At 38.4% G+C, this 19,362-nt stretch overlaps 1 protein-coding gene across 2 annotated transcripts in view; it reads left to right on the forward strand.

Moving 5' to 3' along the window:
* The window catches only part of PRKD3 (protein kinase D3), a 77,638-nt gene that overhangs the window by 852 nt on the left and 57,424 nt on the right, over positions 1-19,362 (forward strand). The window contains exons 2-3 of one of the 2 annotated variants that reach the window (XM_066378480.1): positions 466-523; positions 6,596-7,541. In XM_066378480.1, coding sequence (XP_066234577.1) covers positions 7,254-7,541 — 288 coding nt within the window. In that variant the 5' untranslated portion in view covers positions 466-523; positions 6,596-7,253. The remainder of the gene's footprint in view (positions 1-465; positions 524-6,595; positions 7,542-19,362) is intronic. The other variant, XM_066378482.1, reaches the window with a different exon arrangement.

Raw genomic sequence — 19,362 nt, forward strand, 5'->3', positions numbered from 1 at the left:
AAGTGTAAATCAAGTGACTGACGTGTGTGAGACCTGCACACTTTTCCACTCACAGATTGACGGCTTGGACTTAACTGTCTCTTCAACCACACCCAACCCCGCAGGAAGTCAAACTATCAGTGTCATCTTTGATTAGAAAGGATAAGTTACACCCTGAGCTACGACTTGTGCGACCCAGCCTTCAGGAGCTCTAGTCGCAAATGAAACAAAAACTTTTCAGTGCCTTAATTTGTACCCTAGAAAACGTTCCCACTTTTGACACTGCGTCCTCTTTGTACACAACGCTGCAGTTCTTCCTGACATTTTTAGCAACTGATTTTGCTTAGATCAAGCTTACCAACTTCTGATGCAAAGGGGGCTGGAAATATCTATGGATTTGCTGCTGCTAAAGGTATCCATAAGTACCTGACCCAGGTCCAGGCCAGTTTTACGTTATAAAGGAACCTTTTCCTCTTCTCCTGTTAGGATCTGGATTGAGAGGGAGCATGGAAATTGAGACAAAAAGAAGTTAATAAGTGTTGATGTAAGTATTTAAAACGTGTCAGCCTTCGTGTCAGGTTTTGTTTCAGTGGGTAATACAGACGTGGTAAGCGTGATCAGGTGAGCTTGGAGTTTTTGACAAGCCAGTTTCCACCCTAGGTTCAATAATTTGGTGTGTATACATATAGCATTTAACTTTTTAGGTGACTCAAATTCAAGAGTATTGACTGGTTTCTTTCTTGAAACTAGTTTTTTAATCATCCTAGGTAGTAGTGAGACTTTTAAATATACGGAGTTAATAAGCTTTCAGTTTCATCACGTCACCTCTTTCAAATAGAAATTTCTCTCTTTCTGGATTATTTTTAATTTAAACACTGCCACACTCAAAGAAAGAGAGAGCTTAGTCATTGGGGGTATTCAATTTAAAAAATTATATATAAGAATTGATAAAATGAATAGAGGTCTTTTAAGTGCACTTTTCTTCAGAGACTTTATTTTTCCTCATTTTCAAAAGAAATTCTAAAGTTGATGACAGTATTACCATATTAGAGTTAATTGCTTATTTTTAAAAGAGACTTAAGAACTTGAAATATGGGGAAATTATTTGCTAGTACAAGTTTTAATTTGATTAAATAATAATCATGCTTATGATTTACAATTTTCTGTGCTGATAATGCTTTGAGTCTGTCCAGTTATGTAATTCAGATTGAACTTGTATGTGTGCCTCTGTGGAGCAGTTGTCTCAGTAGTGAAAAAAACTTGAGGTAATCTACTTGGGAGATGTTTTCTAAATATTTCAATGTAGAAAAAAGTTTTCTCCACTTGTGTGGTTAGTTTATAGTGGCGGTATGTGCGAAAGTGTTCATTGGCTATTAGCCAGTCAGATTTCTCACGTATCACTGATGCAGAGATTTGGTGAAGTTCCTTTAAGCCCAGCATCGATTCATACAACATTGCCAGACTGGCAGCCTGTAATCTTATTACTGGATAAACATTTTAGTGCCTGAGTAGAGAGCAGACCCAGTGTGATCTCATTGTGTTGTTTCTGACAGTGGAAAGACTGAGATTCAAACACCCCAGATGAGCAGAATTTTAGCAGCAGCAATTTATTCAAATGCTGAACTGTTAGGAGAAAAAAGTATTATATTAATTTAAGATAATAGTTATATTTTTGAAAATACATAGATGTAAGGATTTATACAAACTATGCTTTTTAAAAATCAACCACAAAGTTATTTGAATTTTTTCATGCAATATGCAATGTAAAAACCACATCAGGATTTTTAAGCAAAGACACCCATCAGTAATGCACTAAAAAAGGCCACGTGCCTTTTTACATGCTGAAAGAACACACGTGCATATTCAAGTACATATCCACTGGAGAAAAAAGACCCTCATTCATTAGCATTTCTAGCATACCAAACTAAATTGAACCATTACTGGTAGAGAGTCATGGTAAATATTATGCTATTCTGAATAGAAAAAGCATTTTACCTTTTTACTTTAGCCTTTACTAAAGCCTTTTTGAGTGCAAAAAAACCACTGGCTAAACTAAGTAATGAGCTTCCTTTTGAAGTATTTGTTTTGTCTTCCTGGAATCCTCTTTTTCACTCTGCTTCCCTGACTCCTACTTATCCTTTATGTCTTGGCTCAAATACCACTTCCTTAAAGGCACACCTTGCTTGAGACCCCAGTTGAAATTAGATCCTTTCAGGATTATACCCTGTTGTGTCACTTTTTATCATTTCTAATTACCTGGGCTATTTGTGTGCATGTTGTGTAATGTATATGGCCCACATCACACTGTGAGCTCCAAAAAAGCAGTAGCCATGTCTGTTTTGGTCACTGCTGTATAATCCCAGTGTCTCATAACAGTCCGGCAAATAATGGGCACTCAGTAAATATTTGTTGAATGAAAGTGCTGCTGTTAGAGCTTCTTCTAATTAGATGCTTTGCTAACAGATAATGTATGAGGAAGGGGGAGGTGAGGGAGAGGGAGAGGAAGATAGATCAACTTGTGGTGTTACCATGGGGTAACCTTCAGTTAAGTCCCCTAAACTCCAAGGCCTTTGGTTTTACCTTGTCTGTAATAATAGGGCTGATTGGGCTCAAAATACCCTAGCCTTTTATTCCATTCAGCAGTGTTGACAGATTATGTGACCTCATTTGAATGGGATATGTGACAGAAAACTCCCCAAAATATTATTTGAGATGCTCCAAATAAGCATATTAGTAATGCTTGCCAATTCCTAGATGTTAGAAACCAATATATCAAACTGTTGTTCAATTTATAAGTTAGTTAAGATGTGTACTGTCATTTCAGTTTTCTAATTGAAACATAATGATAACATAAATGGAGATTTTGGATTTTTTTGATACTTAGTTTTAATATTTTTCACCCAGCATCTGTTGCATGTTACAGAGCAAATCAGAGTTTTCCATAAAACAAAACGGAGAAGAAAAGCAGATGGATGTGTGGGCAGAAGCTAATATGACAGCTCACTTAATTTCTTCTATTTGTGTTCATGCTAAAACTTTTAAAAATATTATTTGTTCAAAAGTATAACATTTATATTGTTTATTAATAGTTATCAATAATTCTGATAAATTCAATTGTATTACCTAGATAGTTACTATTATTTGGCTAATTTTAATGGGTATAATAAAATGGAAATTTAGTGGGAAAATATAAATTATTATTATTAAACACAGCAACATCTGGTATTGTATAGTATTTAACCTGCATATGGTATTCTTTGATATATTACTACTTTTTTAATGACAGTTCAACTTTTTGAAACTAATTGAGTCAGGTATGTTAAGTAGCTCTTCACTTCATGATAAAACCTGTTCCATTGTTGGATTGTTGGAGGTGGGATGAAATAGTGGAGAGAACATGGGTTTTGGAGTCAGAAAAACTTTTGTTTGAATCCCTGTTCCATCACCGGTTAGCTGTGTAGCTGTGGGCAAGCAACTTCTCTGAAATTCTGTTTTCTTTTCTGTAAAATAGAATTAAACAGATCTCCTAGGGTTGTTGCAAAGGTTTAATGAAGAATCATATCTCAATTGCATTATTTAGCATAAAGTAGTTAATTGTTACTTCCCTCACCTAAATGCTATGCAAATTGCTAGTATTTACTGAGTACTTAAGGTAAGCCAGATACCGTTGTAGGTACTTGACATGCTGAAGCTCAGTCCTGTGAGGTAAGTAAGTAGTTCTGTTATCTTCCTTGTACTTCTGCCCTCTGCAATGATGCTGGATAAAACCTATTATTCTCAAGGCCTTGGCCAGTGGCTCAGTGGACAAAGCATCAACCCAGAGCGCCAGAGGTCACTGGTTTGACACCCTAGTCAAGGCACATATGAGAAGCAATCAGCGAGTATACAACTAAATAGAACAACTAAGTGACTAAATGGAACAAAGAGAAACAACATGGCGATGCTTCTCTCTCTTTCTCTCTTACTTCCCCCTCTCCTCCTACACCCTCCCCACTCCCTCCTCCCTCACCTTTCTCTCACTCTCTCTCAAATCAATAGAAAAATTTAAAAAAGAACTGTTATTCTCTTAACACATTTTCAAATATTTGAAGACCATTATTTGGTTTTGTTAAGCATATTTTCTCACATTGTTTTCACTGTTATTTTAAAAATCAACATAAGTCTAAAATACGTGGACCGTAGAAATGAATATAATAGAGTAGTAGGCTGACTGGCAACCAGCATACAGATTGATGCTGGTGTATTCTCAGCAACCTGGGGGTTTAGGTTTGCAGTAGTTCTTTTAGTCAACCGTTATATTAGCAGCACCTGTTATACTCTTGGGTTTATAACTCCTCTTATGAACAGCTTCTAAATCTGCATTTCTCCATTTCTGTACTGCACATTTAACTTCTTGAAACTAAATGCAAAGCTTTACACTCATCCTTGTTACATTTCACTTTAGTTTTAGTTTATTTCTCCCAAATTATAGACTAAGAATTTTATAAGCATGTCTTCCAATACAGGTGTAAGGACAGACTTCCTAGGTACTCTGTAAAGAGTTCTCTCATCGAAGTTTATAAGGAGCAGCAAACTTATCCAACTCACACTCAAGCAACATATTTACAAAAGTTGCACGGAAAACCATTTTGAATATTGTTTTGTACAGAATACACAATTTTTATTTTTCTGGCTTTGCCAGTTGTGTGATCTTGGGTGAGTAATCTCTCAGCCTGTTTTATCAACTATAAAATGGGTTGTTGTGAGGATTAGGTGAGGTAATACATGTAAAATGCTTAGGACAGTGTTGGGCAGATAGAGCTCAAAAACTGTCAGCTATTGTTATTGTTATTATTACTTCATCTAAGAAATCTAATCATTCTTTTTCAAGATGTAAATGTAGTTGATTTGACTTAATTTTGTTTGAATTCATGCTGACATCTAGTACTCAAAAACCATTTCATATATAATCTATTCTCGGATTTGACTAAGGATTAATATTAAACTTATTTGTCTGTAGTTTCTGAAATCTGCTTCCCCACACCCTCAGCCCGTAAGACTTGAAGCAACTCTGACCCATCTCTGGGCCATTATTATTTCTCTCTTTCTGAACTCTTTCTCCAAGATTATAGCAGTCCAGCTTTGTACTTTCACTTATTTATTGCTTTGGCACTATGGAGTGGCTTGCAACTGGACCTGAAGATTTACACTCACATAAAGTTGCTTTTTAGTCTCTCTTAGTCACCAGACTCGGGTTTCAGTTCTCAGTGCTCTTCTACAACAGTAGTTGAAAACTGAGAGAAGATAAATAACATACAAGTTGAGCAATTCTGCCTTCTACGTGCTCTCTGAACTGTAACAACATCCTCTAAGCAGTGATTCTCTCAGTTCCTTGTTCTCTTTGAAAAACAGTATGTTTTATGAAACTTGGGTCTGAATGCCCTCCCCTCTAAATCGCCCTGTCAGGTGGGCAAGCCACTTTATCAGCTTGGGCTTCAGTATTCTCACCTGCAAAAATAATGCTTGCCTTGTCAAATTCCGAAGAGATAACCATGAGATAAAGTATGTGAAACATTTGTAAGATTTAAGTACAATATAAAGTGGGATAATCATTATATTTGAATGTAGCTATAAAAGCTTTTGCTATCTTTAGGCATTTTTATTCCAAGTCTTAGTTTTTCTTGAGTTTTCTTATTCTGGATACTATCACTGCATGTTTTTACTGTTCTGTTTTGTTCATCCTAATTTATTTAGCCCCATTAACTACTCTCCAAAGAGTCATTCTGCAGCCACACTAGAAACTTCCCTCTTTTTTTTCACTGGTATTGTTTACAAGTATATACATTGAATTTAGAAAGATTCTTCTCTTGTGAGCCATTTCACTTAGCCATTGGGTGGTGGGACTGTACCTTCTTTTTATGTTTTGAACTGTCCTTTTATATTAAATGTGTGATGCATATGTAACGGTGCCTAGTATTCTGTTTTTTACTTTTAGAAGTCTTGTATGATGAGATCACTTTCTGCCAAGTTCCTGTCATCATGAGTATGTCTTTCACATTTCTTGTTGACCATACAACTGTGCACGGTGTATCTGGTTACCTTCCTTAGACTTCTGAAAGAAATCTGTTAACAAAGCAAGTCACAAATTATATTTTGGCAGAATTAGACTTTTAATATAAAAAAAGAACATTCTTAATTTGTGTTAGGACAATATTATATATCTTTTATATGACTTAGTGGTATGTACTTTATTTCTATGATGATGTAAGTTTTACTCTTTTTTTTTTTTTTTGTCCCTTGTATCTTTTCTGTTTTCTCTGTCATAACACAGTTGTATATTTGTGGATTAAAAGTGTTTGAATTTCAAATTTTCGGTATTAGTGAGGACTGCTGAAGTATTATTACTGTTGTTATTATTATTATTATTGAGTAGGAGGCTGTCCCTGAAATTATATGTACAGTTAAAAAAATGGCTCTGATAACTAGACCAAAACAAATGTCTATCATTAGGATTTATTGGTGAATTATAAACTTACAACCAAAAATTATCACTTAAGAAATTATAGGGATTCTTGTATTTTTAACATAATATCGGTTGAGTATAAAATATTAAAAGATTTTTAAAACATTTTTCCAGGTTGACTATGTATCAGAATCGACTTTTCTCGGTGGACCTATTCATCAAATGAAATATGCCTATGCTATTTTAAAAAGTTTTCTACTTCATAATGGAAATATTTACCCACCTAAAAATGAAAATGAGGACATGTGAGAAGGTGATTTAAGGTGTGGACATTGAGAAAGTATCCCATCACATCAGTGAACCAAAGAATAACTAAATAGATTAATCCTAAACACCTGTTTTTTTTTAAACTGGGAGGATTTCATCTTGACAGAAAAACAACTTTTGTTCAGTATGTATTTTCTGAAATTAAAAGAGAGGGACAAGAATAAACTAAAAAAAAATAGATGAAGATATCTAGAAGGTAAGCAATGTCAGCTCTTTTTTGATGAAGATAACTCAGTGATGTTAAATCCTTTCCAGAGCCCCGGTTGTTCTAAAGCCAAGACTCTTTTTTGATGGGACTGATATTAAGGGAAGTAGGACCTTGTGTGCATTCAAGTCACAGTTGTAGAACTTGCAAATCATCAGCATGAGTGGCTTAAAAGAGGAAATAAAGAAGTTTTCAACTAAATCCAAAAGTTACGACGTTTTTTTCTGCTAAGATTTAAAAGCCTCTTTATAACCATTTAAAAAAAATTGACAACTATTTTAAAAGATTAAAGAAAGGCAGATGTCTGCAAACAGTTCTCCTCCATCAGCCCAGAAGTCTGTATTACCTGTAACTCTTCCTGCTGTGCTTCCAACTCCTTCTTCATGTTCAAGTCCAAAGACAGGACTGTCTGCACGACTCTCTAATGGAAGCCTCAGTGCACCGTCACTCACCAACTCCAGAGGCTCAGTGCATACGGTTTCATTTCTACTGCAAATTGGCCTTACACGGGAGAGTGTTACCATTGAAGCTCAGGAACTATCTTTATCTGCTGTCAAGGATCTTGTGTGCTCCATTGTTTATCAAAAGGTACTGTGCATGCTATTTATGTCAATAGTTTTTCCAGTTAATATTGTTTCTAATGCTTTTCTATGAATTATACATGCATCAATAAGCAGAGGTGATTTAACAATAGGCATACCGAGCGTACGCCCTGGGCCCCGACTTCTGAAGGGCTCCGCAGAGCTATTATTAATTATATTATACATATATTATGTTCAAATTTTATTGGAAATGAAACATTAATAGTACATAATGTTTTTTATTTAAAAATATGGTTAATGTGGTTTTATTTTTTGTGACAGAGACAGAGAGACAAAGGGACAGATAGGGACAGACAGGAAAGGAGAGAGATGAGAAGCACCAATTCTTGTGCGGCACCTTAGTTGTTCATTGATTGCTTTGTCATTTATGCATTGACCAGGGGGGCTATAGCAGAGCTAGTGACCCCTTGCTCAAGCCAGCGACCTTGGGCTCAAGCTAGTGATCCTTGCTCAAACCAGGTAAACCTGCGCTCAAGCTGGCAACCTCTGGGTCTCGAACCTGGGTCCTCTGCGTCCCAGTCTCACACTCTAAGCACTGCGCCACTTTCTGGTCAGGCAGTACACTTTATGTTTTAAAAATTCTGTTAGGTTAATATATTTGGATTCAGGCTCCTCATCTTACTGTTTTTGTTTCAGTTCCTTATGCTTTATATGGTTTATCATTATCTTCTGATGTAGAAATGTAAGAGTTCAAAAAATGTATGGTTTGTGAAAATGGCCTGTGCCTCCTGTGTTTTTTTTTTGAAGCTGGAAACGGGGAGAGACAGTCAGACAGACTCCCGCATGCGCCCGACGGGGATCCACCCAGCACGCCCACCAGGGGCGATGCTCTGCCCCTCCGGGGTGTCACTCTGCCGCGACCAGAGCCACTCTAGCGCCTGGGGCAGAGGCCAAGGAGCCATCCCCAGCACCCGGGCCATCTTTGCTCCAATGGAACCTTGGTGTAGAGAGAGACAGAGAGGAAGGAGGGAGGGGGTGGAGAAGCAAATGGGCGCTTCTCCTATGTGCCCTGGCTGGGAATCGAACCCGGGTCCCCCGCACGCCAGGCCGACGCTCTACTGCTGAGCCAACCGGCCAGGGCTGCCTCTTGTGTTTTAATAACAACTTTTCTATTTCTGTGTAGCCCATGTTTCCTTTCGTAGATTTGTAAAACCATCTACTGTCTTTAAGTGTCTTTGCTTTTAATTTTCCTTTCATTAAATGTTACACATGTTGTTCACAAATATTTTTTATTTTAAAAGTAAGATTTTAACTTGTGTTTCCTTTTTATTTGAGCTCACAGAAACTTAACAACCAATGTTTTGGTAGAGTGTATTATTCAGTTTTAAATCTTTGTAAATTTCATTTACTTATATACAGAAGTATACTGATTTTTTACAGGATTATTTTAGAATTAATATTACTTTATCATTAATATAGATGTAAGAAGTAGGTCAGAGGGGTTAAACTCTTGGAACTAGATTAAAAATCACAATCTTTGAAAAATTAGAGTGATACCAAGGAAATAAATAGGATATAGCTCAAAATGATAATTCAGGGTAAACTTTATATACATTAAAATAGAACAATTGGTTATGGATTTAGCCAGCACAAAATGAGCATCACAGTGAACCGAATTTGAATCAGTATTATAATGATATAGAGATGTGTTTGGCAATAAAACATATAGTATACATATAACATAAACATATCACATTCCTTTTGATGTGCTAGAATGCTAACCTGCTTTAGTACAGAAGAGTATTGAGTTTAGGACTAGGTCAGTTCTATTATTTACTTACTATATAACTTTGGACAAAATGATTTCACTTTCTTTGATCACAGTTTCCAGATCCATCAAATGATTGAGTTAGGATGATTTCTAGTGTGTAAATCGGCTGTGAAATTATGACTCATTTAATCTGATTTTGGGTTTTCGCTGCTAGAGACAGATAAAGGAAAAATGAGTTTCAAGGCATGACCTGCTCCAAGTCTTAACTGGCAAGAAATCTTAAGGGAACCAGCTCAGATTCTGAGGTTTTATAGAGAAGTTTCATAGATCCCTGACTCATCTGGAAGATGGAAAAAACATGTCAGGAGTACTTTTCTTTTTACCTTCTCTCTCGTGTTGGACACTTACTCACTAGTCATCCACTTTCATTACCTACATGTGTAGAGCTCCAGGTTAATTCCCAGGAGTTGCATGACCACACCAGCTTTTCTTAGTTCTGTTTTTAGTAGTTAAATACATTTCTCTGAGCTTTCTAAAGATAGGGCACTGGTTAAATTTTAGGTAGTAGGAAGATTAACCAGACATTGTCTCTTCCCTCAAAAAGCTTATAATCTAGTGAGGGAAATATGTTCACCAGATATAAAACATGAAAAAAAATAAAATGAGGTTAAAAAGTGTTCTTGGGTTGATAAAGGATATGGAAAGTTTCATACAGAAAATAGCATTTAATCTAATACTTTAAAAATGAGCATGATTTTAATACTTTGGGAGGTGAAGAGTACATTTCTTACAAAAGAATCAGAATAATCAAAGAAACTGAAGGGAGAAATGGAAAGGTTATGATTGTTAACATTTAATCTTCACAATAATTGGTGGTACATCTTAAACTTTAAGGTACCATGCCAGTCATTTTGTGATTCTAATAAAATGTAGATTTTTAATTAACTTTTATTTTGAGATATTTGCAGATTCACATGCAGTTGTAAGAAATAATTAAAGTAGATTTTGAGCCAGTCAGTCTGGGTGGGTCTGCATTTCTGTTGTGTTCTCAGTGATGTTGATGCTTCCTATCCAAGTGAAGGACCACACTGAATGGAAAGTATGCAGATAACACAGTCTCTGTTAAATTACTAGGAAACTGAATTCCAGAGACTTAAATTACTTGGTAAAAGTCAATTCAAACATGGGTCTGTTTTAAGTAAAAAAACTTTGCACTCTTCACTGCATTGCATTGCCTTCTCATGCCAGTGAAAAGTTTTGCACATGATTATTCCCTTTTTTTTTTTAGCACAAGAGACAGACAAGACAGCAGGAAAGGAGAGGAGAAGCATTAACTCAGTGTGGCACTTTTTAGTTGTACATTGATTGCTTTTCATACATGCCTTAACGTGGGGGTCAGGGGAGGGAGGCTCCAGCTCAGCCAGTGACCCCTTGCTCAAGCCAGCCACCTGGGACTCAAGCTGGTAACCTTGGGGCTTTGAACCTAGGTTCTCAGTGTCCCAGGTCCGATGCTCTAACCACTGAGCAACCACCTGGTCAGGTGGCACATAACTCTTCTAAGAGTAGAGATTAAATAAAGGTCCACGTGATAACGACCAAATCTGTGTTTTGAAAAACTAAAGTATAGCAACTAAGTGTGAGATAAAGTTGAGAGAGCAGATAGGAGGCCAATATAGGAAAGACCTGAACTGAGGAGGCAGTTGGAAAAGTGATGATATATTTGAAGGGTATTGGGAAAGTACCATGGATAAAACTTGATACCTGTTGAATATAGAAAAAGAGCCGAAAGTGAAACACATGGAGCCTGGATGACTGAATGGGTGATGATGCTGGGTGATCAAGATGGAAAAATCCAAAAAGTAAGGTTTTCCTGGGGGAGATAATGGGGCTTATTTTTATCAGACTTTATCTTATAGAGTTCCTGTGTGTTAGAAATTTTTAAGACGGTCAAAGAAGTGTTCTTTCGCTTAAAGCAGTGGTCGGGAACCTATGGCTCGTGAGCCAGATGTGGCTCTTCTGATGGCTGCATCTGGCTCACAGACAAAGCTTTAATAAAAAAAATAATAACATTAAAAATATAAAACATTCTCATGTATTACAATCCATTCATTTCCTACCGCTCATGTTCATGGTTGTGGGTGGCTGGAGCCAATCACAGCTGTCCTCCGGGACAACACCAAGTTTTTATTGGATAATGCCTAATGTACACGGGTTGTTGTGAGGTCAGGAAGTAAACTTCCCTCCTTTTAATCAAGTAGTCAGCTAGCTCAGTGGTCCCCAACCCCCGGGCCGCGGATCGGTACTGGTCCGTGGGCCATTTTGTACCGGTCCGCAGAGAAAGAATAACTTACATTATTTCCGTTTTATTTATATTTGAGTCTGAACAATGTTTTATTTTTAAAAAATGACCAGATTCCCTCTGTTACATCCCTCTAAGACTCACTCTGATGCTTGTCTCGGTCACGTGATACATTGCCGCTAAAATTAAACCCATAAACTAGCAAAATGAGTGAAAAACAAAATTCCATCGAAAGTTTTTTTGTGAAGTGGAAAAGGGCCAGTGAGGAGACAGAAGAAGAACCTATGACCTGGAAGAAAAAGAAGGCTTCATTTAACAGCCAATACCATGAGTCCTACTTGAAGTGTGGATTTATCGCAATTGGTGATTCTCGCGCACCAAGGCGGCTCTGCATAATATGTGGCGACCGGCTAAGTAATGAGGCAATGAAGCCTTCAAAACTGCTTCACCATTTGGAGACCAAGCACCCTACTTTAAAAGAGAAGCCTTCTGAGTATTTCCAAAGAAAAAAGCATGAACAAGAAGGACAGAAACAATTACTGGTGGCCACTACATCAATAAATGCGAGTGCACTGAGAGCATCATACTTGGTGGCTAATCGTATTGCTAAGGCTAAGAAGCCATTCACCATTGGTGAAGAATTGATCCTTCCAGCCACTAAAGACATTTGTCGTGAACTTCTAGGAGAGGCTGTGGTTAAAAAGATAGCACAGATGCCTCTTTCGGCTGCCACCATCACACAGCACATTGAGGAAATAGCAGAGGACATTGAATCACAGTTGTTGGAAAGGATTAATAAATCACCGTGGTACGCTCTCCAGGTTGACGAATCTACAGATATTGACAGCAAGGCAATGCTACTTGTTTACGTGCGTTATCTTTATCAAGAGGATATGCATGAGGATATGTTATGTGCACCATCATTGCCAACCAAAACCACAGCCGCAGAACTATTTAAATCACTGGATGACTATATATCAGGAAAACTGAAATGGTCTTTTTGTGTCGGCATATGCACAGATGGAGCTGCTGCCATGACCAGAAAAATGCCTGGTTTACTACTCGGATTAAGGAGGTTGCATCTGAATGCGAGTCTACGCATTGTGTCATTCACAGGGAAATGCTAGCTAGCCGAAATATACCACCGGAACTTAAAAGCGTATTGAATGATGTCATTAAAGTTATTAACCACATCAAAGCACACGCCCTTCACTTGTGCCTGTTCGAGCAGCTTTGTGAGGAAATGAACACGGAGCACAGACACCTTCTCTTATACACAGAAATAAGATGGTTATCCCAAGAGAGATCCCTGGCCAGAGTGTTTGAATTACGAGAGCCGCTGCAGAGATTTCTCAGAAAAAAAGTCACCGCTAGCAGCACATTTCAGTGATGAGGAATGGGTTGAAAAACTCGCTTACTTGTGCAACATATTTAACCTCCTCAATGAACTCAATCGGTCACTTCAGGGGAAAATGACAACTGTCTTCAAGTTGGCAGATAAAGTAGCTGCATTTAAAGCCAAACTGGATTTGTGGGGACGACGCTTGAATAGGCATATATTTGACATGTTTCAAACATTCACGGGAATTTTGGAAGAGACTGAGCCCAAGCCTTCATTGTCCCAGCTGGTGCACGATCACCTGTATTTGCTTTTAAAAGAGTTTGAACGCTACTTCCCAACCACAAAAGACCCACGTATTGCCAAGGAATGGATCAACAAACCAGGTAAATCCAGCATGTCTATGCAAGAAGAGGATCAACTACTGGAGATCGCAAATGACGGCGGCCTTAAAAATATGTTCGAGATGACAACTCTGCCAGTGTTCTGGATTAAAGTCATAGCAGAATACCCCAAGATCTCCACAAAAGCACTAAAAACCCTGTTGCCATTTCCGACATACTATTTGTGTGAAGTGGGATTTTCTGCAGTGACAGCAACCAAAACAAAATTACAGGATACACTGGACATAAGCAACACACTTCAGGTGTCATTGTCTCCCATTACCCCTAGATGGGACCGTCTCGTTGCAGAGAAACAAGCTCAGGGCTCCCACTGATTTAGCGTTATGGTTGTTGAGAGATAGGCTACTATCTCTCATTCTATATAAACATTGTTATAAATAATCCTTAACTTACAATATTCATAACAATGGTGAGTTGTATTTTTCATATACTTTATATTTGTTTTTGTGTTGTATCTTATTTTTAAGGCATGTTTAAACGTTACCATAGCGACTGGAAAGTGTCTGGAGGCAGAGAGGATGTTACTCATGTTATGTTGTTGGTGCGATGTTAAGAGGACGCTTCTAATAAAGTTGCATACAAGTACACAGTGGATTCATGTTTATTTTTATTGTCGTAGGTTCATAATTGGTAGCGCGTCTGAACCTATCATATTACATATTGATGTCAGACATGAAACGTCAGAATAACAAATTTAAATACAGCCTGAAGAATGAGAACATGCTCATTCCTCCTTTAACTTAGTCCAATAAAAATCATAAGTTCTACAATTATATTTAAAAATACCACAGTTTTAACGCTGGTTGCATAATTTTATTTTGTGCATTTATCCGTCCCACCCTAAAGGCCGGTCTTGAAAATATTTTCTGACATTAAACTGGTCCGTGGCCCAAAAGAGGTTGGGGACCACTGAGCTAGCTAATTGCAGAAACCCTTTTGACGAAGAAGATGGCTAAAAGAAAAAAAGATGAGGAGTATCGTACTTTTCAGCAGGAATGGACAGAGGAATTCACCTTTGTGGAGAGAGCAGGTTCTAATATGCAATGTGTCTAATATGCAATGATAAAATTGCATCGATGAAATGGTCAAGTATAAAGCGGCACTTCAACACATGCCATACTACATTTGCATTGAAATATCCAGTGGGGGATAGCAGGAAGAAAGCATGTCAAGAACTACTGTGCAGAGTGCAAGCTAGTCAGCAGCAACTTTGTGTTTGGACCCAACAAGGTGAGTGGAATTCGGCTAACTTTGCTGGTGCTTTAGCAATTGTGAGAAACGGAAAGCCATTCACAGATGGGGAGTACACCAAAACATTCATGCTCGATGTTGCCAGTGAATTTTTTGACGACTTTTCGGATAAAGACAAGGTAAACAAATAAAAGACATACCTCTGTCGGCAAGAACTGTTCACAATCATACCATCATGATGGCAAATCAAATTGAGGTAACACAAATGAAGGACATAAATGCAGCACCATTCTTTTCTCTTGCTTTGGATGAGTCAACAGACGTAAGCCATTTATCCCAGTTCAGCGTGATTGCAAGGTATGCTGTTGGTGACACACTACATGAGGCCTATGAAAGAGACAACAAGAGGAGAGGATTTATTCAAGTCTTTTACTGAGTCCGCTAAAGAAAAAAATCTAACGATGGATAAACATTTCAGTGTGTACTGATGGCGCTCCATGCATGGTGTGGAAAAACAGAGGATTTGTAGCACTTCTTTGTGAACATGAAGAGACCCATCCTAAATTTTCACTGCATCCTACATCAGGAGGCGCTTTGTGCTCAGATGTGTGGCGAGCAGCTTGGTGAGGTGATGTCGCTGGTCATTCGGGTGGTCAACTTTATTGTTGCCCGAGCTTTAAATGGTCACCAGTTTAAAACACTGCTGGGTGAAGTTGGGAATAATTATCCTGGTCTGCTTCTGCACAGAAGTGTGTGTTGGTTGTCAAGAGGGAAGGTGCTCAGCCGTTTCACGGCTTGTCTGAGCAAAATCAAGACTTTTCTTGAAATGAAAAATGTCGAGCATCCTGAGTTAGCTAACACTGAGCAGCTCCTGAAGTTCTACTATCTCATGGACATGACTGAACATCTGAACCAGCTCAATGTGAAAATGCAAGGCGTTGGAAATACAGTCTTATCCCTTCAACAAGCAGTGTTTGCATTTGAAAACAAGCTGGAACTCTTCATCGCAGATACTGAAACAGGTTGTTTACTACACTTTGACAAACTGGGAGAGTTTAAAGATGCATGCACAGCAAGTGACCCTGCTCAACATCTTGATCTCCAGCAGCTAGCAGGCTTCACATCTAATGTCCTGCAGTCATTCAAAGTGCGCTTTGGAGAATTTCATGAGTGCATTCGTCTTTTTAAGTTCATCACCCATCCACACGAGTGTGCAGTGGACAGCGCCGACCTGAGTTACATCCCCGGTGTCTCCATCAGAGATTTTGAGCCTCAAGCTGCTGACCTGAAGGCCTCAGACATGTGGGTGAATAAGTTCAAGTCACTGAATGAAGATTTGGAAAGACTTGCAGGACAGCAAGCAGAGTTGGCAAGCAAACACAAGTGGGGAGAAATGAAAAGACTTCAACCTGCGGACCAGCTGATTGTCAAAACTTGGAACACTTTTCCCGTCATATACCACACACTGCAGCATGTGAGTATTGCTGTATTGACAATGTTTGGCTCTCCATATGCATGTAAGCAGTCTTTCTCACATCTGAAGAACATTAAGACCAACCTATGATCACGTTTAACGGATGGAAGTCTCAACGCCTGCATGAAGCTTAACCTCACCACGTATCAACCAGACTACAAAGCCATCAGCAAAACCATGCAGCATCGGAAGTTGCATTAATGGTAAGAAGTACTTTATTCATCATTGGTTATCAACAGCATAACAACATTACTAAAAAGAATTCAGAGACTTATTGTACTTTAAAAGTGTTGGTCTTACATAAAATGCACACTTTTACTTGTATTTAGTGTTAAACATATTGTATGGCTCTCATGGAATTACATTTTAAAATATGTGGTGTACATGGTTCTCTCAGCCGAAAAGGTTCCTTACCCCTGGCTTAAAGGTTTGGCACAGGGATATACATTGGGGCCCTAGTGTTCTGCTGAGACTCTTAAAATGGAATCATTGTCCATCAAGAGGATCTTTCCCAAGTCTTTCTATAGAGAAGCTAACAAGACAGAAAAGTAATGAAAAGATCTCTTTGTTTGGGGGACCTGAGGAGAGACCTCTAAAAGTTAGTGAAATAAGCCCAGAGGGCAAGCCTACTTTTAAATTGGGGAACAAGGGCTACTGGAACTGTAATTTTATTTTATTTTTTGAAAATATTTTATTGATTTGCCTGACCGGTGGTGGCATAGTGGATAGAGCATCAGCCTGGGACGCTGAGATCCCAGGTTCAAACCTCGACCTCAGCACCCCAGCTTAAGCCCAAAGATTGCTGCCTGGAAGCCTAAGGTCACTGGCTTGAGCAAGGGGTCACTGGCTCAGCTGGAGCCCTCTTCCCCTGCTCCCATCAAGGCACATGTGAGAAGCAATCAGTGAACAACTAAAGTGCCGCAAATACAAGTTGACTCTTCTCATCTCTCTCCCCTCTTCTTTCTGTCAGAAAAAAATATATTTTATTGATTTTAGAGAGAGGGAGAGACGAACATTATTAAACTGTTCCTGTATGTGCCCTGACCAGGGATTAAAACAGCAACCTTTGCTCATCAGGGTGATGCTCCAACCAACTGATCTATCTGGTCAGGGCCAAACTGTAATTTTATTTTAACAATAATTTAGATATTTTAAAATGTATTTGTAATCTACTAGTCATAATGTCAAATGTGGAGTCCATCTATTTTTCATTTTTTGCTCTCCAGAGTTACTGATGTCACCATTCTGTGTATTACATTACTAGAACTTGCTTATCTTATAGCTGGAAGTTTGTACCTATGATCACCTTCACGTATTTCCTTCACCTGCCACCCCCCACCTCTGGTAACCACAAGTCTGTTCTCTGTTTCTATGAGTTTGGTTTTTTTAGATTCCACACATAAGTGAAATCATACAATACTTGTCTTTTTCTGCCAGACTTTATTTCTGTTAGCATGATGCCCTTAAGAACCATCAGTGTTGTCCCAAATGTCAGGATTTCCTTCTTTTTATGGCTGAATAATGTTCTGTTGTTTATTCACATACATACTGCACTATGTTTTTTATCCATTCATCCATCAGTGTACACTTAGGTTGTTTCCAAGTTTTGGCTATTGCAAATAATGTTGCAAAGAACATGGGGGTGCAGATATTTATTTGAGGTCATGACTTATTTTTCTTCTGGATATATACCCAGAAATGGAATTTCTGGATCATATGGTAGTTGTATATCTCTGAAACCAACAGATTTATAATTGAGCTTTGCCTAAAACTTCAGTGTGACCAAAAGTGGTCATTCTTTGAATTCAGTCCAATTTCATGACACATCCTGAGGGTGGAGTGGGTGGAGTTTCTTTTGTTGTTTTTAGCATAAGCCTAAAATTTAGCTTCCTCTTTTTGAAGATTTCAAACACTTCCAACATTTATGTTACATTGATATTGGTGCTGTCTTACTCACTTTCTATCCCTAAATGCCTTACACTTGATAAACATTTGTTAAAGTACACGTTTGCCTGCTTTTACTGCTAAAAACATGATACTGGAAATAAGTGAGCAGATAAGCCCTAGTATTTTCCATCCTGTATCAGTGCCTTACTTGTGCCCAGCCTCCTCCCACTAGTAGTTTAGAATGTCAGATACAGGTTCCCTATGAAAACTCTCATAGCTGAAATGATGTAAAATGAAGAACCATTTGCCATTAATTTATATAGAAAAATATTTGAATGTTCCAGGCTTAAAACCTAAAATTCAGTGCATGCACAATGTCTTTATTTCATTCACCATGATTGAAATGCTTAATTCTCTCCAGCTTTTACCCTAAGAATAACATCCTTCTTATTGTGTGTGTGTTGTAACAGAGACAGAGAGAGGGACAGATAGGGACGGATAGACGGGAAGGGAGAGGGATGAAAAGCATCAATTCTTCCTTGCGGTTCCTTAGTTGTTCATTGATTGCTTTCTCATTTGTGCCTTGACTGGGGGGCTACATCAGAGTAAGTGACCCCTTGCTCAAGAGGAGACCTTGGGCTCAAGCCAGCGACCCGTCATTCAAGCCAACGACCTCGGGGTTTCGAACCTGGGTCCTCTGCATCTCAGTACAATGCTCTATCCACTGTGCCACCGCCTGGTCAGGCAAGAATAACATCCTTCAGAGCTCTCTTAGGCTTTTCTGATACCTTAGGACCCATCTTGCTAACAGACAGAATAAACCTAGAAATAGTGCAGACCCAATTCAGAGCTGTGGTGGCCAGATGCTGTAGTGCTGAGTATAGAAGGAGCTTAGTGGTGCCCCTCTCACTGCTCTGCCTCTAACAGCTCTCTGCAAAACAACCACTGAATGCTATTTTCACTTTTCACCTTTTTTCATAAAAGTGAAACTCTCTTCAGATATCTTTTGGTTAGTGAAAACAGGCACTAATGTAGGACTTTCTTAAAAGTGAAGTGGTGTTACATGAACTTTAGAAATGGGGGGGGGTGGATACTTGTAGTATTTAGTTTGTAGAGCTCTTTCTATGATTGCACAAAAGGCCAGGTTCTTCTAGATAACTCTGAAATTCTCAGTTATTCACTCTTTAGGGACACCATTAAACTTTTTTCTTATTCCTTATAAGAATGTTGATTAGGACTTTGAATTATTTTATTGGGAAGTATTACAGCCCTGTTATCTAATTTTAATGTATTAGGATTAAATTAAACCAGTGGTTCTGTATTGGGGTGATTTTGATCCCCAGGGAACATTTGGCAAAGGCATGTGTTTATAGTTGTCACAACAGAGGGGAGAGGGAGTGAGTGCTATTGGCACCTAGTGGGTAGAGGGCAGAGATGCTGCTACAGTGCATAGGAGAGCCCCACCACAATGAAGAATGACCTGGCCGGACATGTCAGCTCTG

Source organism: Saccopteryx leptura, chromosome 3 (assembly GCF_036850995.1).
Source record: "Saccopteryx leptura isolate mSacLep1 chromosome 3, mSacLep1_pri_phased_curated, whole genome shotgun sequence".
NCBI lineage: Eukaryota > Metazoa > Chordata > Mammalia > Chiroptera > Emballonuridae > Saccopteryx > Saccopteryx leptura.